The following is a 24,076-nucleotide window of genomic DNA, read 5'->3' on the forward strand; positions in this document are numbered from 1 at the left end:
CAAGTCTATCTAGTCACCACTTTACATCAAATCAAACTTTCAGGCTGCCAGTATATAGGGGGAAAAGCATTCTGTACACAGTCTTGAGACTTAACCCCTTAGAAAGTGAATCTAATACATAAATATTATAAGTTATTGTCAGCCATGGCTTAGTTAGCACTCTCGTCTCTGAATCAGAAGGTTGTGGGTTCAAGTCTCACTCCAGAGTCTCGAGCACTGAGGCTGACACATTGCCACATTGTTGGAGCAGATGACTTATGAATCAGAGATTCAAAACACTACACTTCTCAAAGTACTTGGCTGTAAAGTGCTTTTAGATGCCCTGAGACTGTGAAAGTTGATATATAAATGCAATTCTTTCTCTCTTTCTCAGAGAAGTGTTATGCTTCCTGTAAACTGGGAATTGTAAACCCATTGATGGAGAAAGTATACCAGCCCACAGTGACATTGACCAATATATTGTGTACAGTGCTCTTACTGTGGGCTCCTGAGTGTTTCAGTGAATAGGAGGAACACACCATGATGACAGAACAGGTTGTTTGGGTTAAGCTAAAAATGAATTTATTGTGAGTTATAAATCTATACAGAAGATTACGAAACCAACAGGCACACAATATTCAGCTTACATTAAACTTTGCATCAACCAAAAGCATTTAAAAATGATTCAAGATTTTCCCAGAACGCGAAATGAATCTTGGAAGAGTGTAATATTATTACATCAAGGTGTGATGGGCTAAGGGAACTCGGGACTGTAGAGACTCACCCCAACTCCCTCACCATACTCAGGATAGTTGTCCTCCCAGACAGGAGAGTACAAACTGTACCCATGGTATTCGTCAAACATGCGTCACCTGATGTTCTACTTATAATTCACATCACCAACTAAAGCAGGGTCTGATTGTATCCCATACCCACTCCTGAAATCTGGCTTTCTTTACCAGCACTGAGGGCTCAGCAGTGAAATTAGAGTTAGGGTTTTCAGGGAAGATGTGACAGGAAGGTAGGTAGTGCAGGAGTCCATGAGTATATCTCACTCTCCAACCAGTATTCAGTCCTGAATACTGATGAAAGTTATGGTTGATCTAGGGAGTGCAGCCAGATCCAAATCCATGGTGTCACAGCTGGCTCAGCTGTACAGGTAGACACAAAGAAGACTGAAAGAGCAATAGCGATGGGAGATTCGATAGTTAGGGGAACAGACAGACGTTCCTGTGGCCACAGGTGTGAATCCAGAATGGTATATTGCCTCGTTGGTGCCAGGGTCAAGTATGTCACTGAACGGCTGCAGAGCACCCTGAGGGGGGGGCGGGGGGTGAACAGCCAGAGGCCATGATCCACATCAGTACCAACAACACAAGTAGAAAGAGGGATGTGATCCTGCAGTCAGAATTTAATAAGCTAGTTAGGAAATCAGCAAGCAGGACCTCAAAAGTACTAATCTCTAGATCAATCCCAGTAAAAGTCATGAGTATAGAAATAGGAGGATAAATCAGATGAATATGTGGCTGGGGAGATGGAGCAGGATGGAGGGCTTTAGATTCCTGGGACATTGGGATCAGTTCTGGGCAGGATGGGACCTGTACAGACTGGGTGGGTTACACCCCAGCAGAGCCGGGACCAATTTCCTTGCGGGCAATTTGCTGGTCCCATTGGGGACAGAGTTTAACCTAACTTGCCTGGGATGTGCGAACCAGGAGGTCACACTAGAGAGGAACACTAAGGTACAGAGAGTATTGGGAGAGACAGGTAGCACTAGAGTAGGAAATAGTAAGTTATTAGCTGGCTTCAGAGTAAGAGGGAAAATAATAAAGTCTAAATTAGGGTTACAGTGCATGTATGTGAATGTGCAGTGTGTGGTAAATAAGATTGGTGAGCTGCCGGTGCAGATTGCCACGCGGAAATATGGTGTTGTGGCTCAAAGGAGGGTGGGGCTGGGTGTTAAATATTCCTAGATACAAGGTGTTCAGGAAAGACAGGGTAGGAAGGAAAGAAGGAGGCACGGCAGTACTGATTAAGGAGAAAATTGCAGAGCTGGAGAGAGAGGATGTCCCAGAGGTTCAATGACAGAATCTTATTTGGCTCGAGGTAGGGAACAAAAAAGGTGCAATTACATTGTCGTCTATGTAAGCCTGTAGTGTAGTCTATAGGTCATCAACCAGTGGGAAAGATGTAGAGGAACAAAATTGCAAGGAAATTAGGGAGAGATGCTAGAATTCTAGACTAATTAAAATGGGAGAGTTTAATTATCTGAATATAGACTGGGATAGATAGAGAGAAGATCAAGAGTTCCTAGAGTATGTTCAGGAGAATTTTCCATTGCAGTATGATTCCACTCCAATGAGAAAGGAGGCATTGCTGGACCTGGTTCTTGGGAATGAGAAGTCCAAGTGGATCGAGTGTCAGTTGGAGAACATTTGGCGACAGTGATCATTGTATCATAAAGTTTAGGTTGACTATGGAAAACGACAAGGAACAATCCAGAGCAAGAATAATTAACTGGGGGAAAGCCAACTTCAATGGGGTAAGAATAGATCTGACCCAGATAAATTAGAATCAAAGGTTGGCAGGAAAAAACGGTAACTGAACAATGGGCTGTCTTTGAAGGTGAGATAGATCAGGCAGAGTCAAGGGGCAGAATTGTCCCAGATTTGCACCAAGTGCAGTAGCAAGTGGGTATCATCCTAAACCTGCTGCATTAATTATGCATTCCCGGGAAACACGCCGTTTCCATGGCAGGCGGGCTCTCATTCAACCGCCACGCCATCAGCTTGCCACTTCATCACGCCGGGCGCCATATTTACAGTGCAGCCACACGTACACCTCTCAGTGCTTCTAGTCCACGACTGCTGCAAAGAAGACATGGCCCTGAAAGACAAAAAGACTGCAGCCCCCAGGTTCAATGACACGTCCTTCGAGCGCTTTTTGGACACAATGGAAACATAGAAAATAGAAGCAGGAGTAGGTCATTTGGCTCTTCAAGTCTGCTCCACCATTCAATATGATCATGGCTGTTCCTCTATCTCGTTATGATGTCCTCTACCCAGTTCTGGCCACAGGGTGGGCAGCAACATCACTAAAATCCAGCTTGCGAGGCAGTTGCAATGGCGGTCAGCGCCAACACCCTGCAAAAGAGAATAACCACCCAGGGCCGCAAGAGAATGAAAGATCTCCTCCGTTCCGCCAGGGTAAGTCACTCTTCTCGTCATTCTCAACTCACACACTCACAAACCCATCACACATCACTCACTGCCAGTTCAAGGGATATCATTATTCACTCTCTCTCAGAACACCTTCACTGTCCTCATCCCGTCAATGAGACCACTCACCACCTACACTTGCCAGGCATACTTATCATCTGATCTGGCAGCCGTCCTCCTTATACTATCTCCATCTCTATTCATGCAGGACAAGCTGGCACACAAGGGGGAGAGGTCACTTACAAGTGGAGGAATGCCTGAAATCAAGGTTCTCACGGATCTTGAAAACAGAGCCATCCAGCAGGCCAGCGATGAACTGGACCGTTTCTATGCTGACAGTGAGGTCGGCAGTGCTCTACCAAGTGAGGATCCAGCAGTGCAACATTCATCAACAACCATGCTGTGAGTGATGTGTCCTGTTTCACAGGCTACTGCCATGCACTAATTATCTCTCCTTGCTTTCGCAGGCACATCGGGGAAACAGTCATGGAAGTCCATGACCCAGGGCCTCCAATCAAGCGCAGAGACACACCTCGGTGGGACCGAGCTTTAAAGCAGCCTCGGGATCACAACCTGGTGAGCACATTGCACTGTCTGATCCACAGCAGGTGGCGTTAGGGACTTCCCAGGTGTCCGGCACTCGGAAGACTGCTGGAGGCCAGAAATTTGCTGAGTCTGAGTTAGATGACAAGCCTCTGGACTCGGTCATCTCACAGTTGCTGGAGCTGCAAAGGCAAGCTCGGGAACATCAGGAAGTGATGTTCGTTGCACTCCTCAGATTGCAAGGCATGATGGAGGAGTCCATCCACCTTCAGGCTGAGGTGAGAGTGCTGGCGTGCCAACGCACTGAGATCAACACTGGTAGGATGGCGGCCACCATGGAGACCTTGGTCCAGGACATCGCTTCCGCACTACTGCGCGGGCTGAACTCCATTGCTGACATCATAATTGGCCTCCAACAGTGTGTATGTGAGAGGGGTGCGGGACAGCTTGATCTCACTCCAGCTAACCCTTCTCCTCAAGGAGTCAGCTAGGCACTTGGGCACCCAAAGGAAGGCGAATCAGCAAGTACACACCCCGGGGCCATCCATCCAGGAATGTCTGGCCCATCTGAATCCCCTCTTCCTGTGACCCCAGCATATCCTGCTCCACAAGCTGAGGAGGGTGCCTCTGCCACACAGCAGGTCCCCGAAAGCAGGCAACCAGGTCTCGGCCCTCCAGAAGACACCCATCAAGGTCATCACAGTCAGCAGGCTGCCTCCACCTCCACTGTACATGCTCCGGGAGCACCAAGATGTAGTGGCAGGGTTAGGAAGGTTAAGAAAATGTAACTCCTTTGAGTCAAAACTATTGAACTAAATTAACAAAATCAGGGACAAAGTAAAAGCAGCCCCTTAAAGGGGAACTGCTAAAACAAAAGACAAAATGCAAAGGAAACTTACCAACATCAAATCAAAACGTGATTTAAAGGTCTATAAAGCATCCCAGTCCCCGCAGTGCCCACCGAGCATGGAAGGCCTCGACGGTACGGGCGGACACCGCATGCTCCCTCTCTAGGGAAACCAGGCAGAGAACATAGCCATGGAAAAGGGGCAGACAGTCCGGTCGGACGACACCCTTGATTGCCTGCTACCTGGATCTGTTAATGGCCAACTTGGCCAGGCCCAGGAGCGGGTTCACAAGGAGGTCCTCCTCCTTCCCGGCCCTCCTCCGCACCGGGTGCCCATAGATCAGGAGCGTGGGATTGAAGTGCAAACAAAACAACAGTAAAAGGTTTTTCAAAAAACTAAAAAGAGGGTGCAGCCTACAACAATTAACATATACATGATCCACAGACTCCACTAGGCCACAATAGTCACAGGTATCTTGGGAGTCCATGAACCGACACAACCTATGGTTGTATGGGACTGCTGCATGCAACACCCTCCACCCAGGTCCCCTTTGGAAAGTAGGAGGACATGGTGACAAGGCACGCCAGGGCGTGTCTGGGCGGCTGGCGAGGGCAAGGAAGTGAAGGGTGTGCAGCAGCAGTCCGTACAGAAAACCCCTCTGTGCCATGCTAAAGGCCATGGAGGACATTTCCGCGAGGCGACTCAGGTTGCAGGACACTGGCTTCCAAGGGAGGGTTCGGGGCTTGGGGCCAATGTGGAATTCCGTCCGAACAGGGGAACGCTCGGGCTGAAGACCACGGCGCACCTGCGCCACCTAGAGACCCAGAATGACGTTGGGGCCAAGCACAACCGTCCTAAGGTCTTGAATGTCGTTGGCCATGAGCCAGACATTCACGGATGCGCGATGCGCCAACTCCTGTGGAAGCATCCAGCCCACTCCTCCGCCACCCAGCACGTCCCCTGTCCTGGTCATCCCGACAGCCACAGCCCTCCACTCCGCCAGCCACTGAAGAGGACGGAAGGGAGGATTCCTGAGCAGCAGCTCTCTGACGACAGCCGCTATTCCTGACAGCGGAGACTTTATGACGTGCAGCGAAGCACCTGTTTGTAGACTGGAGGGGCCTTCATGGCTCCTTGCAGGCATTGCCCATCTCTTACCATGATCTGATCAAAGTCTCCGCTGCACCTGGCGGAAGAAACACGTCGCCAGGACACACCATCTCGGAGGGGGCTCGACATGAAGGTATCACTGCAGGGCCTGAAGGCTGAAAGTCGCCACCTGGGTGCGTAGGCGCACCAGCGCCTGACTGCCCTCCCTAAGCGGGAGACTCAGAACCTCAGCAGGGACCCAGTGGAAGTCAACAAGCATTCTCTGGAATTTTGTGACAAAATCCGGGGGACGGGTCAAAGTGACCAGCCGGTACCACAACATGGCGGCAATCAGCTGGTTTATGACCAGAACTCGACCCCAGTAAGACAGCACTCGGAGCAGTCCTGTCCAGCCCCAGGTGAGTGGTGACTTTGGCCTCCAGCTCCTGCCAGGATTCCTCAGCAGGGCAGAGGTGGACCCCCAGGTAGAGGAGGCTGGTCCTGCTCCAGGTGATAGGCCTGAGCTCCTCAGGTAGGGGATCCATCTGCCACTGACTGATCAGAACACTTGTCCCAGTTGATTTTGGCAGAGGATATGGCAGAGTAGACCTCCTGGCACTCGCGCATCCTCCGCAGGTCAGCTGGGTCGGTGAACATGAGGAGCACATCATCAGCATACACCAAGAGGACCACCCCGATGCCCGGCCCGCACAGAACCAATCCCGACAAGAGGCGTAGGAAAGGCTCCGCGTAGAAAGAACAGAAATGGCCAGATGGGGGCAGCCCTGACGCGCTCCTTTTCCAAAGTGAAGGGGCGCCATCAGGGACCCGTTAACCTTAACTAGACACTCTGCAGCAGCGTACAGAAGTCGGATCCGGGCGACAAAATATGTCCCGAACCCGAATGCTCGCAGAGTCCCGAATAAATATTCATGATCCACCCTGTCGAACAGTCCCGAATAAATATTCATGATCCACCCTGTTGAACGCCTTCTCCTGGTCAAGAGACAGGAAGGCACTCGATAGGCCAGTCTTCTGGGAAAAGTGGATGCTGTCCCGGACCAGATGGATATTATCAAAGATGATGCAGCCCGGGACCGTGTAGGACTGGTCAGGGTGGATCATGTGGTCCAGCATGGTGTGTAGGCGCGAAGACATTGCCCTGGCAAAGATTTTTTAATTCATGCTGAGGAGGGAGACCGGGTGACAGTTCTTAAGGTGGCGGAGATCCCCCTTCTTTGGCAGCAGGGCAATAACCGCCTTGTGCCACGAGAGGGGCATCTCCCCAGTCACGATACGCTCCCCTGCATAGTCATTCCCCAGGATGTCCCAGACAACCGTGAAGAACTCGATGGTCAACCCGTAGAAGCCCAGGGGATTTGCCCCTGGAGAGACTCTCAAGTGCGCCGGTCAGCTCCCCCAGACTTATAGGGAAGTCAAGCTTTCCGGTGCCCTCCAAGCCGACCTGTGGCAGGTCCTCCCACAAAACTCTGCGAGCATCCTCGCTGGACAGGTCCAGACAGAACAGGGCAGTGTAGTAGTCTCGGGCAATGGTCCTGATGCCCTCCGGATCCAAGACAAGGTAAGGAGCTGCTGGCAGACCCCGTGCCTTTTTTTCTAGTGAATAGAAAAAGGGGGAGCCGGGGTCCAGGCCCAGGAGGAACTGGATCAGTGACCTCACATACACGCCACGGGACCCGACAAGTTGCAGGTCCCACAGCACCTCCTTCTTCTCATCGTACACCAACCGCAGGGCTGACGGAGACGTGCCTCCAGGTCCAGCACCTCCTTTTCCAACTACTTGACCTTGGATTTCCGCCTCTTTGTTGACCCTATCATGTACTCCTGCCAGAAGACGCGGACATGAGCCTTACCCACGTCCCACCATAGCCTCAAGGAAGGGAAGCCTCCCTGCTTCCTTCTCCTGCCAGCCCAGAAACCACGGAACAAGTCCAAGAACCGCTCGTCCTCCAGCAGCAGGTTGTTAAAGTGCCAGTACGTGGCCCCCGTCCGAGTGCAGAATGGAATGAGTTCCGCCCACACCACACAGTGGTCCATGCACAGCACCTGCCACACAGAAGCCGAAGGAATGCAAGACACAAACACCTTGGAAACGTAAAAGCAGTCGAGTCTGGACACTCTGACTCCAGGTGACACAAAAGTGAAAATGCTGGAGTCAGGATGGAGATGTCGCCAGATGTCCACCAAGTCGAAGGACCCGACCAGGTCCCTCAACTTACTCACACCTAGCGAGCAGTGCTGGGCACCGAGACGATCCTTGGCCCCGAGGGTACAGTTGAAATCTACCCCCCCTGCAACCCAAGGACGATGCACTCGTCCACATCGATGGAGCCAAGATGAGTGGACACTTCCTCAAAGAAGCTCACTCGCTGCTGCGCACCGAGGGGAGTGTACACATTCACAAAGTGAAGCGCTGCACCCCCCAGGTGCACAGTAAGGTGCAGCAACCGGCCTGGCACCGGCTCCCTGACCCCCAAGATCTCCGGCTGAAAATGTGGGGCCAACAAGATAGCCACCCCACTAGAATTGGAGGCTAGGTGACTCATGTTGACGCCCTCTCGCCACTCCAGGAGCCACGTGGCTTTGTCTCCCGGAATGGAATGGGTTTCTTGCAGCGGGCACACCGCCTACTTTCCCTCCCTTAGGACTGAGAAGTTCTGGAACCTGCGCTGTACGTCCCTGCTGCCGTTGATGTTGAGGCCGGCTATGGTAGTCTTCATTGTCAGAAGTATGTGCTACCATCACCATACCTAATGTAAGAAGGAGAGGATTATTTTAATCCTTCTTATCCTTTAGAAGCCCAGCGAGAAACATGTGGACCCTCCTCCTAGCATTCAATCTAGCCCAGGGGTCTTGAGGGCCTCGCGGGCGGACCAGAACACAAGAGGAAAAGAATACCACCTGTCCAGGTCTGACTGGACCCTGTCTCAGCGACAGCAATTACTCGCTAAAAAATCCTGGAGCTCTCATAAAGGGATGAGGGGGAATTTGATGGGGGGCACCAGGGGATCCACCACCTCACCCGACAACGATTCCAAGTCATCCCTGGTACTCACCACCACCAAAACCCCGTCCTCCTCCAGGTTGTTGCCTCCAGCTTCCAACCCCTCCCCCGTATTGAATACGTGGGTTGATTCAGAGCTGCCAGTCAGCTCCACCAGGATCAAGGGCAGAGGGGTCCTCTCTGGTCTCCTCTTGGGAATATGGGCCAAAGGGCAGCAGCAGCTCAAATCCCCGCTTCCCCCAGGCACCGGTAACGCTCGGCGAGTCCGGAAAAAGCTCCAGACCTAGGACAGAGGCGCCCGGCGTTGAAAGTTGGGAGGGAGCTGGGAGGCCTTCCTCACCACCACCGCCCAGCAGGGGCCATGAAGGGACTCCCACAGTCCTCTGGCAGGCCAGATGGCATCTTGGGGGCACAAGATGGTTTGGGTTGGGGCACCACCGCAAGGGCGATACCCTCACTGGCCCCCAAGGGGCCCTACTCAGGGGGCTACAGCAAGGGAACGAGGGTTTGGGCACCCCCTAGAAGGCAGAGCGAGGACTTATGAGGCAGAGATGCCACCACCACTTCACTGGGGGAGGGGACACATCCAGCCTGGCAAGTCGCAAGGTCCTCCCCCTCTGAGGGGTGGCATCTTTTCCAGGGTAGGCTGGGGCTAAGGAGACCTCCATCACATCATCCAGCTCCTCCAAACACTCCACCCTCTGGGGTTAGGTCTTTAGTAAGACCACCGGCTCGAGGTCGCACACCCCACCGCCACCGGACCCGGGAACCCGCATGGGGACGATGCCAGGCCCAGCACATGGTGCTGAGTCATACACAGGCCCAGGAACCCGTGCAGGGACGATGCCAAGCCCAGCACATGGTGCTGAGGCGTACACGGGCCCGGGAGCATGCGCGGGGACGATACCAGGCCCAGTACATGGTACTTAGGCGCACATGGGCCCGGGAACCCGCACGGGGACGATACCAGGCCCAGCACATGGTGCTGAGGCACACATGGGCCCGGGAACCCGCAAGGGGACGATGCCAGGCCCAGCACATGGTGCTGAGGCGCACATGGGCCCGGGAACCCGCACGGGGACGATGCCAGGCCCAGCACATGGTGCTGAGGGGCACACGGGCCAGGGAACCCGCACAGGGACAATGCCAGGCCCAGCACATGGTGCTGAGTCGTACACAGGCCCAGGAACCCGTGTGGGGACAATGCCAGGCCCAGCACATGGTGCTGAGGCGTACACGGGCCAGGGAACCCGCGTGGGGACGATGCCAGGCCCAGCACATGGTGCTGAGGCGCACACGGGCCAGGGAACCCACACGGGGACGATGCCAGGCCCAGCACATGGTGCTGAGTCGTACACAGGCCCGGGAACCCGTGTGGGGACAATGCCAGGCCCAGCACATGCTGCTGAGGCGTACACGGGCCCAGGAACCCGCGCGGGGACGATGCCAGGCCCAGCACATGGTGCTGAGGCATACATGGGCCCGGGAGCACGTGCGGACATGTTGCCAGGGCCAGCTGATGTTTTTACCTCCAAGCCAGTGTTTTCAGGGTTCTGGGGATCAGGGTGGGTTTGCGGGGTCTGCCTCCAGGTGGTGGGTCTTCCTCCGCGCCTTCTTATGGCACAGGGTCTCTCCCCGCCGACTCGCCACAACCGAGATGGCGGTGGCTGCCGGTGGCACCTCCCCTTGCAGGAAGATGGAGCAGTGGCAGAGGGGAGGAGAGGTGGTGCCAGCCACAGCCGCCTGGATGGTGCTGGCAGTCTTGGAGGTGGGGCAGTTCTTACAGACGTGTCCCACTTCCTTGCAGGCATGGCACTGCACGCCATCCGCAGTCCAGAAGACTCTGTAGGCAGTCCCCTCATATTCCACATTAAAGGCCCCCTCCGCACACTCCTCCTGGGCCAGGCAGACGAAAACCTGGCGCCGGAAGGAATACACGTGTCGAGGGGTACATCCTTGAGGCCAAGTAGGATTGGTGCAACCCCTGACCTAACCTCCCGCAGATGATAGAGGTGAGGCTCACTGGATAAAGGGCAGGATATTGGAAATGATGATCCTCCGGGCAGTGGCCTCCAAGGGGTCCACCGCCAGAAACATCCCGCCCACAGTGAGCCTCTTTTACATCTTCGAGGGCACAACGATGGCCAAGTGGCCGACAACCCCAGCCATAGCCTTTACTCACGCCTCGATCGTCATTTCGGGGTGGGTGTAGCTCTTCATCCACAGGGCCTTGGTGAGGAGGTGGAAAGGTGACAGGGCCACAGAAGCAGCTGCACTCGCATAAGATTTCTTGGGGGGCCTCGCCACTGGTGACATCACCACCTCCACAGACACCCGGGAAGGCCCAGCTCCAGGTGACCCTGTCGCAGCCATAGGGGATGAGCCACACCCACCCTGAGCTCTATATTCCACAATATCCCACTCTGAGGAGTGGGGGAAAGGATGGCGTAACCTCCCACTCTGGGAAGACAAAAAGAGAGAGGAGGGAGAGGGGTAAAGGACAGGGAGACACAGGAAGGAAAGGGTAAAGGGTAGATGAGTATCACTCGGTGGAGTGGAGTGTGAGTGGGGGGCCTCGATGTTCTTTCCGTAGGGGGAGGGCGATGTCTTCACCAGGCGGGCGATGTCTTCACCAGGCAGCCGATACTGCCTGGCACACAGGAGTCAGCCCTGTCCCTCTTCACCAGGAAGCACCAGCTACCTGGACTCAGACATGGTTGGAGCGAGGCAGGGGGGGTTGGCAAGATTTTAAACAACACACACACACCTCTTCTCCCCCAAGTCTCTGCAGCGGTCTTCTCTCCTCTCTCCACAAAACACACAACTGCCTTCAGTCTCCACCAAGCAAAAGTCCAGACACCCACCTCGGATGTTAAACCAAATAGTCCTTGCCTCCTAGTCTCCCTATCCTGCAGCAGCGGCACCTCCTCTCTCTCTCTTTTTCCTCTAGGCCTCAGGCCCTCCAGGCTCCAGGTCCCAAACAACAGAGGATGGAAGAAGGCTTGAGAAAATGCAGCAACACAATAACTGGAACAGCCACAGTAAAACAGCAGCAGGAACAGCCACTGGAAACCCCACAGCAGCAGGGACAGCCACTGGAAATCCCACAGCAGCAGGGACAGCCACTAGAAATCCCACAGCAGCAACAACAGCCACTGGAAACCCCACAGCAGCAGCAGCATCAGCACAGCCAGCACCAAGCACAACCACAGCAACAGCACACAGCTCAAGCAGTAACAAGCTGCAGCTGAGACCAATCAGGAAGCACAGATGGGCACAGGTGTTAATCAGTTGTACATAATGTTCACTATTGTCAATAAACTCCCAAGAACTCCCTGCCTATGGCTCCTTGTTCTGATGAGCAGTGTTCATGTCACTCAGATGTGAAACCTTTCTGCACAAGATAAGGCAGGTGTCTCAGTCCAGGGTCTCTTCCCTGTGCTTTGTTCAGCCTTCAGACCAAAGTGATGGTCCGGTCCCGCACTCTCTGGACACATTACTGATGTCTGCACCTCGAAGGTGCTTGTCGTTGTTGCCAGAATGGCGTGGGCAGGCGTCAGAGTTCTGTCATTCTCTCAGTGTGCTCTCAGCACCCTTAAGATGGGGCTGGCCCCCATCTCTTCAGCACCTGGGACCAGTGACGCTGTGCTCCTGAAGGGCTCAGGTGCTGAACGCGGACAAAGGATCAGGTGCTTTTAAAGTTTCATGGCAGCACCTCTATGATATAACCCTGATCACAGAGCACAAGCGAGCTGCCCTCGGCCAGGCAGGGGTCAGACATTCTCAGATGCAATGTGAGGATCTTATGGTGTCACCTCACTGCATGTCGTCATCATCCTCCACAAATCTAGCAGCTATGAGGGCCTCCCAAGTGCACCTGCCTTGTCTGGCCAGTACGAGGGTCTCATCATCGCCTTCGAGGATCTGGTTATCCTCATCACCATCGACGTCCTCCTCACTGGAGGAGACCTCCAGCTCCTCCTCAGCCAGCTCTTCTCCCCATTGCCAGGTTGTGAAGGACGCAGCAGGCGACGACAATGCGTGACACCCTCTGTGAACTGTATTGCAGGTTCCACCAGACCGGTTCAGGCAACAAAACCTCATTTTCAGCATCCCGATGATCTGCTCCACCAAGTTGCGAGTTGCAAATGAAGCTCGTTGTACCTTCGCTCTGCTGCTGTCTGAGGCCATCGCACAGGTGTCATCAACCACATCTTCTGCGGATAGTCCTTGGCCCCGAGGAGCCAGCCCTGCAGTCTCTGTGCACCCTGGGAGACATCAGGGCTCTGAGACCTGCTGAGAATGTAGGAGTCAAATACACTCCCTGGGAACCATGCTCAGACCTGCAGGAAGCGTTTGTGGTGATTGCACACCAAGCAGCACATTCAGCAAATGGAATCCCATAGTTGGCCACGTGTTGCGACGGAGATCTGAGTGCCATGTGAGTCGCAGTGGATGGCACCTTGCACCTGTGGGAAACCTGAGTTCTGGGAAAATCCAATCGCTCTTGCATCCTGACTCTCCTGGTCCAAGGCGAAATACACAAAGTTGTGTGCCCTCGTCAAAATGGCAACCGTGACCACATGGATGCCTTTGTGGTTGGAGGCTTGTGAGATCGTACAGAGGTCACCTGTGGAGCCCTGAAAGGTGCCACTGGTGTCAAAATTGAGCGCAACTGTCATTTTCATGGCCACTGGCAGTGGATGCCCTCCATGTCCCCTTGGCGCCAAATCCTGCAGCAGCTGGCAGATGTGACCAACCAGTTCCCTGGACATGTGCACTCTTCGGCGACACTGGTTCTCGGTCATCGGCAGGAATGAAAGGCAGCATCTATAGATCCTGGGTCTAGCTAGGCGCTGACCAGCGACGGCTCGCTGTGGGTCTTCGGCAGCGTGTGCAGGAGCTGCGGCCGCCCCTTCTTCCAGAGAGTGCTGCTCCTCGCTCTGTGCAGCCAGACGCCTCAGTCGTTCTCTTCTCTATTGTCTTCGTTCTCTGTACACCACAAGGCATTCAACTAGCTCACCAGGCTCCATGATCCTAATGTACTCAGGATGAAAATAAGAGATGCATGGGTTGGCATGGGTATACTAAGAACCTCTCTTGGTTAAGTCTGAAGGCCACTTAACACGTCCTGGAGAGTGCTGGTCACCACTTGGATGGCCAGAGATTAGTGCACTGCATTGCTGCCCAAAACCCCACATTCCTCCGCCCCACTCCACCCGACCGATTGGCAGCAGTTTTGCCCATTGGACTGCATGCTATGCTCTCAGCTTAGGCGCAGGCATTCCCCTAACCCGCACTGCAAGGCTGCACTGTTAGCTTGAAACATGGGGAGCTCCAAACCGGGGTGATGACATTGCAAGGGGCTGTGAGCGCCTCCACCAGTGACTGCTCCATGGCCAGCTTTAGCGAGGAGATTGTACAACGTGCCCAGTCGTCCAACTGTTCTGCAGTCCATTAAAAAACTCATTAGTTTGCAGTCTGTGCCCAAGGGGTGAAAAGCTCTGGAGCATTTGGTGACACTTTGATGCCTCTGCATTGCTTGAATGGGCAGATAAACTAGAAGCCTGACTCCAATCATATCAATGGCTGCGCCTGAACTGTCTCAGCTGCAGAGCAATGGTCACTTTATACAAGGCATCCTAATGCATGGCTGCTTCCCTCGCCCATCCCCATGTGCTTGTGCATGACCTTTAACCGCAGGGCCACCTTTGCCCCCTGCCCCATAGTCGCCTCACCCGCAGGGCACCTTTTGCCACCCCCCCAACGCGCCTCAACGTTGAAGTCCAACAGGTGTTGCTTGTGAGCGCTCCGCACATTACTGTGTACTCACCTCCAAGTTCCCCTCAAAGTGCAGGTGACCAAGTGCATGCCTTTTATATGTTGTAAAACACTTTGGCATACAATCACACCGATGTAGGTGGATGATCCAGCAGCAGGGGATGAGTCCAGCAGGCTAGCCTTATAATGATACGCTGATGTATTACAATGGGGTTCCCGACGTCCGTTAGTAGAAATATGCCTGCCATGGATATGCTGAGCGGACAATCACAAACTTTGAGATACCGATTTTTGGCCTTCTCACCATATTGTCCGCTCATGCCACCGAACATGCCCGATGCCAGTGGGCACGGACGATTCCGCCCAAGGTATATTCCCCTGAAGAGGAAAGGCAGGGCAAACTCATTTACAAGGTGTCTTGATATGCACCTCAAATGCCATAACCTGCAGGGCTACAGACCAAATGCTGGAAAGTGGGGTTAGGTTGGTGGCTTATTTTTCAGCCAGGGCAGACAACAATGGGCCTCTTTCTGTGCCGTAAACTTTCAAACACATCCAAAGATCTCTGGATGACAGAGATAGAGATTAAGATGAAGAGGGAAAAAGTGTGCTTAGGACAGATGTCAAGTGGAGAATAGAACAGAGAGCCAGGCTGAATATCGAAGGTTCAGAGGGGGTTTGAAGAAGTAAATCAGAAGTAAAGAGAGAGTATGAGAAAATTCTGGTAGCTAACTTAAAAGAGAACAAAAAAGTCTTCTAAAGGCGTGGGCCAATTAGGGACCAAAAAGGGATTTCTGCCCGGTGGCATGGGACATAGCAGAGGTATTAGATGAATATTTTACATCTGTCTTTATCAAGGAGGATGCTGCTGCCCAGATCATGGAGAAAGAGGAGTGAGTTCAGTCCTTGTAACAGGAGAACCTTGGGTGTTAAGAGATCTTTAGAATTCCCTCCTTAAATCTCTCTGCATCTTTTTCTCTCTCCCCTCCTTTAGAACCCTCCTTAAATCCCGCCTCTTTGACCATGTTTTTGGTCATTCCTTCCTAATATCTCTTTCTTTATCTTGGTGTTAATTTTTCCCTGATGACATCTCTATGAAACACTTTGGGATGTTTGACTATATTAAAGTGCTCTATAAATACAAGCTGTTGTCCTCTCACATTCCCTCCAATCCTCAAGGTACTGACCTGGAGTACAGGCTGTGGACATTGATTGGCCTCTAGTGCTCTGTTCGAGTAGCCATTCAGCATGTGTAGACCTAGACAGTGAATGCTGTGAGACAATGGAGACTGTCACAGCCGAGACACCTCCTGCCCTTCCCCTGACTTCTCAGTTGGGGGCACAGATGAGGAATGGGATTCCTGGCTGATTCTCCCCCTCCATAGACCAGAGATGCTGAGGCTAATTGAAGTGTCTCCATTACTACCCCAGGAATGGCTCCTCCCCTGGATACTTGTGCTGATAGATCAGAAGCTGCAGCCTTTCTAACCACTGACATCTGATTGCCTTCTTGGCTAGACTGAGAGTCAGTGAATGACTTGTACCTGATGCTGCACTGAAAGGATGCTGAGTTTATACAGGAGCTTCTATGCATATTGATGTCATCTTTTGGTGATGTTTGGAGATCTGGTCTAAGGTTAAATTGGCCTTCTTGAAATGATTGGACTGATGGTGGGAGAGGTTTGAGACAGACACTGCGGAGACAGACAGTGCTTTGGAACGACAGCTCCCCTGTGTAAATACGGGGGGCGTAAACAACACAGACAACTCTCAGTGTAACGGAAGCAGGTGACCTGGCTCCAAGTCCGTGTGGAGGCGTCGCTGTGTGGCAAGAGAGGAGGAGTAGGTGAAACAATCCTGTCATACGTCACACTGGAAGGATTTGTCTCCGTGTGGGTTCACTAATATTCCAGGAAGTCCAACAATTAATAATGATGGCATTATTACAGAACTCTGATAGGGTTTCTCCCTTGAGTGAGTATATTGATGGACCAGGAAATACACTGACTGTGTGAGAGCCTTGTCACACCTGAATGGTTTCTCACTAGTGTGGATCTGCTGGTGATTCAGCAGATCAGGGAAGTGGGTGAAAGCCTTGTCACAAACATCTCACCTGAAGAGTTTTTCCCCTGTGTGAATCCTCTGGTGTCCCAGGAGGGTTGAAGATGCACAAAAGTTTTGCTGCAAGCCACACATTAAAGGGTTACTCCCCTATGTGGATTGTCTGATGGCGCAGGAGGCTCGATAACTGCGTGAAGGCTTTGTCACAAGCATCACACCTGAACGGCTTCTCCCCTGTGTGAGTGCGTTGGTGTCCATGGAGATTTGTTAAATGCGAAAATGATTTGTCACACACCTCACAGGTAAACGGCTTCTCCCCTGTGTGAATGCGTTGGTGTACATGGAGGTTTGATGACTGCGAGAATGGTTTCTTGCACACATCACACACAAATGGTTTCTCACCTGTGTGAATACGTTGGTGTGCACGGAGATGTGTTAACTGCGAGAATGATTTGGCACACACCTCACACTTGAGTTGTTTCTCCCTTGTGTGGATCCTCTGGTGTGTCAGGAGTTTGGCCAATTTGGTGAAAGACATCTTACAAACCTCACACCTGAAGGGTCTCTCCCTGGTGTGAATCCTCTGGTGTATCAGAAGCTTCGTAGATGTAATGAAAGTTTTATCACACACCTCACATTTGAAGGGTTTCTCTCCTGTGTGAACACTTTGGTGTATCAGGAGCTTTGTAGATGTAATGAAAGTTTTATCACAAACCTCACACTTGAAGGGTTTCTCTCCTGTGTGGATTCTCTGATGGACCAGGAGGCTCGATGACTGTGTGAAGGCTTTGTCACAAATCTCACATGTGAACGGTTTCTCCCCTGTGTGAGTGCGTTGGTGTACACGGAAGTTCGATGACTCGGTGAATGATCTGTCGCACACTGTGCACGTGAATGGTTTCTCCCCTGTGTGAGTGCGTTGGTGCATGCGGAGGTGTGCTGACCGCAAGAAGCATCTGTTGCACACCTCACATGTGAATGGATTCTCCCCTGTGTGAATGCGTTGATGTCTGTGGAGGTTTGATGACCGTGAGAATGGTTTGTCGCACATCTCACATCTGAAGGGTCTCTCCCCTGTGTGAATGCGCTGATGTCTCAGCAACCTTGTCGATATCAGAAAAGTTTTATCACAAACCTCACACTTGAAGGGGTTCTCCCCTGTGTGGATCCTCCGATGGGCCAGGAGGCCTGATGACTGTGTGAAAGCTTTGTCACACACCTCACATTGGAACAGTTTCTGGCCAATGTGCATATGTTGGTGTACACGGAAGCATGATAAACGCAAGAATGATTTGTCACAGACCTGACACGTGAATGCTTTCTCCCCTGTGTGAACATGTTGGTGTTTTAGGAGATTTGATGACTGTGAAAATGATTTGTTACACTCCTTGCACGTAAATGGTTTCTCCGCAGTGTGAACACGTTGGTGATTTACCAGACCCGATGACTTTGGGAATGCTCGGTTGCACACCTCACACTTGAATGGCTTCTCTTCCATGTAGCTCTCCTTGTGAACAGTTCTACAACAGATGCACCTTATGTGTTAGGAGATCATACAAGCCTGTGGAGCCCTCCTCACACTTGAACAGCCTCTCACCTGTAGGAATGAGTCAGTGGTTCGTGAGGCTCGATGAATGATTGAAGCTCTCACCACACTTGGAGCCCACTCACACTTCTTCCCAGCCTCACCCTGATCAATCACCCACAGCCGAACATTCAGAAAGGTTGGTTCTGATGGAAATTCTGCACTGACCAGTTTCAGATCTGATGATATGTCAAAGCTCCCTAAACCCAACCAATTTCCAGATAACGGTTTCACCTATGTTCTCTGTGTTGAGCAATGCTGTGAAGGGACTGGATGTCTTCCCACAGTTATGCAATTATGCAGTTGTTTCTTGGGCGATGGTCAGGACCTATCTTTGGTGTCTATGCTCTCTGTATTTTCTGGTGTAGGACGGTGCAATTCTTCTGTAAAACAGGAAAAGGAAACATGATTCCTCCAACTCCCTCTCACCCTTTGCTGAAGGGGCTGACTCCTTAATTTGAGACTGTTCCACAGTGAGTGCCAGTCTGCTAATACCCTGTACGGGAGATTAGAGACAAATCTTTTCTTTTTCCTCACTTGACTGTCACACACCCTCTGTTTCCAGCAGGGACACTAGATAGTGACCAGGAGCAGACAACATGGCTACTTTCTTTCCTGCGCCCAGCCCCCATCTTCCCAGGCACCGTGAGGACAATGGAACAAACAGTCAGGCAGAGTGTAAAACGGGCTCTCAATTTACTATGAGATCAAGTTGCGCTGCTGAAGACCAGTTTTACCCTTAGAGTATGTGTTTAATATAGAAAACACTCAGAAGAAATGGTAATTCAATTAGGATTTGAAATTTCTCCCTTTGTTTTCCAAAATTATTTGAAGAAAACACACTGGCATTAAAACAAGCCATTGAAAGACATTTCAATAAACATGTCTCCAGGTATGACAACCGAATTGCTATGGTGCTGGATTAACAACCCCGAGATTGAGAATTCAAACCTAACCACAGAAAGCTACATACTTAGAATTACAGTGCAGAAATGGGCCATTTGGCCCAGTTGTTCGATGCTGGTGTTTATGCTTCACACGAGCCTCCACTCACTCCTTTTCATCTAACCCTATCAGCTTATCCTTCTGTTCCTTTCTCCCTCATGTGCTTATTTAGTTTCCCCTTAAAGACACCTTTGCTATTCCCCTCAACCACTGCAAGTTGTGAAGGTGAATTTAATATATTTTGGAATTTGTGGAGTAGAATCAAAACAAACTGATGAAATTTTTCAGATTGTCCGAAAAACCCAAATATTGTCCTTCAGGGAAGGGAACCTGCTACAACTGCCTGGTCTGGTCTACATGTGACTCCAGTCCCACACAACATGGTTGACTCTGAACTCCCCTCTGAAGTGGCCTAGCAAACAATGATGAACAATCACTATAAAGTCCAATAGTAAGAGGAAAATCAGATAGCTATGGACATTCCTGGTATTATGTCAGGATAAGATTAAGACGATCTCAGCCCAGTCAAATCTGTGAAGGTCTGAGGACAAGTACCCAAGTGAGGAGAGCTGCCCCACAGACTGGTCAAGTAGCAGTGATACTCACTGAATCGTATCAATCTGGAAACATCCCAGACTCCTCCGTCACCATCCTTGGGTATGTCCCATCCCACTGGCAGGTGGGGAAGTCTCAATATTGACTTCATGGAGTCTCATGGCTTCAGGTCAAACAAGCTGAAGGAAAATTACCACTCCCCTCCCAACTGATGAATGAGTACTTCACCATGTTAATCATCAGTAGGGAAGTAGACTAAGGACAAATCCCAAAACTGGGTATCCATGAGGTGCAGCGAGCCATCAGCAGCAGCAGGATTGTATTCCACCACAATCTCACAGCCTGGCACAGCCCTCATTCCATGATTATCATCAAACCAGTAGAAAGACATGTCAGGAGCAGCATTGACTCCCTCTCTGCCACTTGCCTCTCTGCCCATTGCCTCCTCTCTATCTGGGCTGAGATAAGGAACTACCCCCAGCCCCACCTCCCACTCTGTCCATGCAGGGAGGGGGACTGCAGCCTGAAGGTGCATCCTTCAGTGCTCCTTGACACACTGAGTTTGAACTAGTGTGCAGCCATTCCTACCCTGCTCTGCTGCCAGTTTTCGGTTATAACCCATTCTCCCTTCACAATGAGTCTGACCCCTTACTGGGAGACTGCTTCACAGAGAGGGTCAGTAGGATAGTGAACCATGAGGGGAATCACGCTGCTCCGACTGAATGCCTGGTCACTTTCTGACCTGTTGCACAACAATAGACAACAACATTGCATTTATACAACACCTTTAACATAGCTGAATGTCCCAAGGTGCTTTGCAAAAGCGTTATCATTTGGGAGCTTGCTATGCACACATTGGCTGCCATATTTCCTACATTACAACAGTGACCACACTTCAAAAGTACTTCATTGGCTGTAAAGGGCTTTCAGACATCTGGTGATCATGAAAGGCTCTATTTAAATGTAAGTCTTTCTTTCTTTTCTTTTTTGAGGAGGTTACAGAGATAGGGTGGTGGGAGTTCTTCGAGGGATTTGAAAAAACAGGAAACATCCAGATCACAACACAGACAGAACTGACCATTCACAGTCCACAGGATAATAAGCAGCTCCCAACACACACACACAGAACTCGACAATAGGAAATCAGTAAGAATCCTCAGACACTCTGCACCTCCCAGATAATTACACCTCACCTTCTCATATTCAGTAATGACCCACCAACAACAGCCTGAACATTAACGTGGATATTATGGGATGCAAAATTCTGCTCCTTCACTCACCGTCCCCTCACTTGGTTTTCAGTCCCTACAGGAAGTGAAGCAGCTGTGGAAGAGGAAGAGGAGAGAATGGGCAGAGTGGGTGGGCTCTCTGATTGACGTCTCTCACAGCCAATCCAAATATTTCTGGAGCAACATGAGTTTCCTGAACAAAAACAGAAATACCTGGAAAAACTCAGCAGGTCCGGCAGCATCGGCGGAGAAGAGCAAAGTCGATGTTTCGAGTCCTCATAACCCTTCAACAGAACTAAGTAGAAATAGGAAAGGGGTGAAATATAAGCTGGTTTGGGGCGGGGGGGTGGTTGTTGGGACAAGCAGTGATAGGAGGAGATAACCAAAAGATGTCACAGACAAAAGAACAAAGAGGTGTTGAAGGTGGTGATATTATCTAAAAGAATGTGCTAATTAAGAGTGGAGAGCAGGATAAGCAAGGTAGCACTAGTGGGGGTGGGGTGAAATAAACCATGGGTGGAATACATTTAAAAATAATGGAAATAGGTGGGAAAAGAAAAATCTATATAAATTATTGGAAAAAACAAAAAGGGAGGGGGAAAAAACAAAGGGGGTGGGGATGGAGGAGGGAGTTCAAGATCTAAAGTTGTTGAACTGAATATTCAGTCTGGAAGGCTGTAAAGTGCCTAGTCGGAAGATGAGGTGCTGTTCCTCCAGTTTGCGTTGAGCTTCACTGGAACAATGCAGCAAGCCAAGGACAGACATGTGGGCAAGAGAGTAGGGTGGAATGTTGAAAAGGCAAGCGACAGGGAGGTCTGGGTCATGCTTGCGGACAGACCGAAGGTGTTCTGCAAAGCAGTCACCCAGTCTGTGTTTGGTCTCTCCAATGTAGAGGAAACCGCATTGGGAGCAACGAATGCATTAGACTAAGTTGGGGGAAATGCAAGTGAAATGCTGCTTCACTTGAAAGGAGTGTTTGGGCCCTTGGACGGTGAGGAGAGAGGAAGTGAAGGGGCAGGTGTTGCATATTTTGCGTTTGCATGGGGAGGTGCCGTAGGTGGGGGTTGAGTAGTAGGGGGTGATGGAGGAGTAGACCAGGGTGTCACGGAGGGAACGATCCCTACGGAATGCCACCGGGGGGGTGAAGGGAAGATGCGTTTGGTGGTGGCATCATGCTGGAGTTGGCGGAAATGGTGGAGGATGATCCTTTGAATGCGGAGGCTGGTGGGGTGATAAGTGAGGACAAGGGGGACCCTGAAGCTTGGGAAACTGATCGGTGAAACGGAGGCGACTTTGAGCAGCAGACCAGGTGGGGATTTAAACTTGTCATTGTTCCATCTGAATAAAACCTCACTTATTGCAGCTGCTGTCTCAGTTCCCCATGTAAACGTTTGACAGAGATTTCCAGTGTGGGAATAGCATTCTTCATCCTCAGAGACTTTCAAACTGACAACATCAGTGTGGGATGTGTAGCCTCGGATGTGTTTGACAGCAGATCAGAAGAGGAAAACCCACAGCATCCAAGGCAGCGATGACGTGCAGTGATGGGTTCAGCACATGCACAGGGAGAAAGGGGCACAGGAGAGAGAGAGGGGGACACAGGAGAGAGGGAGGGGTACGGGAGGTTTAGAGGCATGGGAGACAGTGCATGGGAGGGAGTAAGAGAGTGGGAAAGGAGATTGAGCCAGTCTTTGGGGACTGGCTTGTGTGTCTGGGAGTGACTCTGACTTGGGGATTTCGGGTATGTCTTGGGTAGTGACAGCCGGATTTGGGGAGTGACTTTGGCAGTGTCTCTGTGCTCTGGATTCACTCTGTGCTCAGAGAGTAACACTATGCTTCGGGAGTGACTGTGACTTGAGATTGACTCCAGGGTGACCAAATCTGAGAAAATCAAATAAGGGACATTTAGACCATGGGACCTGGGGGGTCGGCAGGAGGAGGGGTTGCTGCTTTGAGCAGGATTTGCAGTGAAGATAAGGAGGCAGGAGCAGTGAGAGCGGGAGGGGGTGGTGAGACTGGGGGTTGCTCTTTGACAAAAGGAAAAGCCGCCCAACATGCAACCAAGTTTCTGATGAAAGGTCATCTCGAGCTGAAATGTTAACTCTGTTTCTCTCCACAGATACTGCCTGACCTGCTGAGTATTTGCAACATTTTTTTTTGTTTTGATTCTAGTTTTTAAAGCACAGAAAGATCATTTGGCCCATCTATTTTCTACTGGTGTTCATGCACCACATGAGCTTTCTCCCTCCCTATTTTATCTCCCCCTATCAGCAGATCCTTCTATTCCTTTCCCCCTCGTGTACGTACCTGGCTTCCCATCAAATACATTGAAACTATTTACCTCAACCATTCCCTGTGGTAGCAACTTCCACATTCTAATCATTCTCTTGGTGAAGAAGTTTCTCCTCCTGAATTCATTATTGGATTTATTTCTAGCCCCTAGTTTTGGACTCCCCCACACAAGTGGGAACATCTTCTCTCCATTTACCCCCAAATTCTTCATTTTATAATTCATCATTTTAAAGGTTTTTATCATGTCACCCCTCAGCCTTCTTTTTTCTAGGGAAATGGAGATCAGCCTGTTCAATCTTACCTGATAGTTACAATCTCTCAATTCTGAATATCATCCTGAAAAATGTTGATTGGGGTGATGGGGGATAAGGGGTGAAGAGGGTCAAACGGCTGAGATCCTGGTTCCCGCCGCCTGGGGCTGGGATTTACAGGTGCGCACCAGTAATTCCAGCCCCGCCCACGTGACAGCCGCTCGGTCTCGCGCTTTCTCAGATTCGAATCCCGAACGCTGGGCGCCAACCGCCGCTGCGCGCGTCAGAACACCAACTTCCATCAGGCTCCGCGGGCTGTGTTTCCCCCTGATTCCATCCTGCCGCTCATCACTGCGCAGGCGCGGGGCCACATGCAGCTAAGGGAATGTCGTTTCCGCTGTCTATCTGCAACAGCCGGGAGGCGCCCTGCATCGATAAAGTCGCGCCCTCTCGTCTCCGATTGGCTGCACTGAGTGATTGAGTTAATTATGGGTGGGATTGCAACGAGTTCGATCGCTCAATGGCTGTGAGAGACGTCAATCTCCCACTCTGCCCATTCTCTCCTCTTCCTCTTCCACAGCTGGTTCACTTCCTGTAGGGACTCAAAACCAACTCAGGAGATGGTGAGTGAACGAACACAATTTATAATAATTACATCACATAATATCCACACTA

At 51.2% G+C, this 24,076-nt stretch overlaps 5 protein-coding genes and 1 pseudogene across 7 annotated transcripts in view; 2 read left to right on the plus strand and 4 right to left on the minus strand.

Annotated features, from left to right (window-relative positions):
• LOC144695267 (uncharacterized) overlaps window positions 1-24,076 on the plus strand; it is a 556,511-nt gene that overhangs the window by 288,627 nt on the left and 243,808 nt on the right. The window lies entirely within an intron of this gene.
• Window positions 1-24,076, minus strand: part of LOC144695233 (uncharacterized) — a 313,865-nt gene that overhangs the window by 256,924 nt on the left and 32,865 nt on the right. The gene's annotated exons all lie outside the window — the stretch shown is intronic.
• LOC144695223 (uncharacterized) overlaps window positions 1-24,076 on the plus strand; it is a 218,638-nt gene that overhangs the window by 114,244 nt on the left and 80,318 nt on the right. The window lies entirely within an intron of this gene.
• Window positions 1-24,076, minus strand: part of LOC144695228 (uncharacterized) — a 142,236-nt pseudogene that overhangs the window by 106,242 nt on the left and 11,918 nt on the right. The gene's annotated exons all lie outside the window — the stretch shown is intronic.
• LOC144695243 (uncharacterized) overlaps window positions 1-24,076 on the minus strand; it is a 157,052-nt gene that overhangs the window by 93,611 nt on the left and 39,365 nt on the right. The window lies entirely within an intron of this gene.
• On the minus strand, window positions 16,548-20,847 carry LOC144695215 (uncharacterized). Its single transcript, XM_078566109.1, has 2 exons — window positions 20,823-20,847; window positions 16,548-18,512 (listed from the first exon to the last, which is right to left on the minus strand). The coding sequence occupies exon 2, from the start codon at window positions 18,040-18,042 to the stop codon at window positions 16,687-16,689; it is 1,356 nt and encodes a 451-aa protein (XP_078422235.1). The 5' UTR covers window positions 18,043-18,512; window positions 20,823-20,847; the 3' UTR covers window positions 16,548-16,686.

The sequence above is a fragment of the Cetorhinus maximus genome, chromosome 21 (genome assembly GCF_964194155.1).
Source record: "Cetorhinus maximus chromosome 21, sCetMax3.hap1.1, whole genome shotgun sequence".
In the NCBI taxonomy this organism is placed as follows: Eukaryota; Metazoa; Chordata; class Chondrichthyes; order Lamniformes; family Cetorhinidae; genus Cetorhinus; species Cetorhinus maximus.

Coding starts and splice junctions, on each gene's coding strand:
- LOC144695215 (XM_078566109.1), bottom strand. CDS start 18,042: ATGGAAGAGAAGCCATTCAAGTGTGAGGTGTGCAACCGAGCATTCCCA.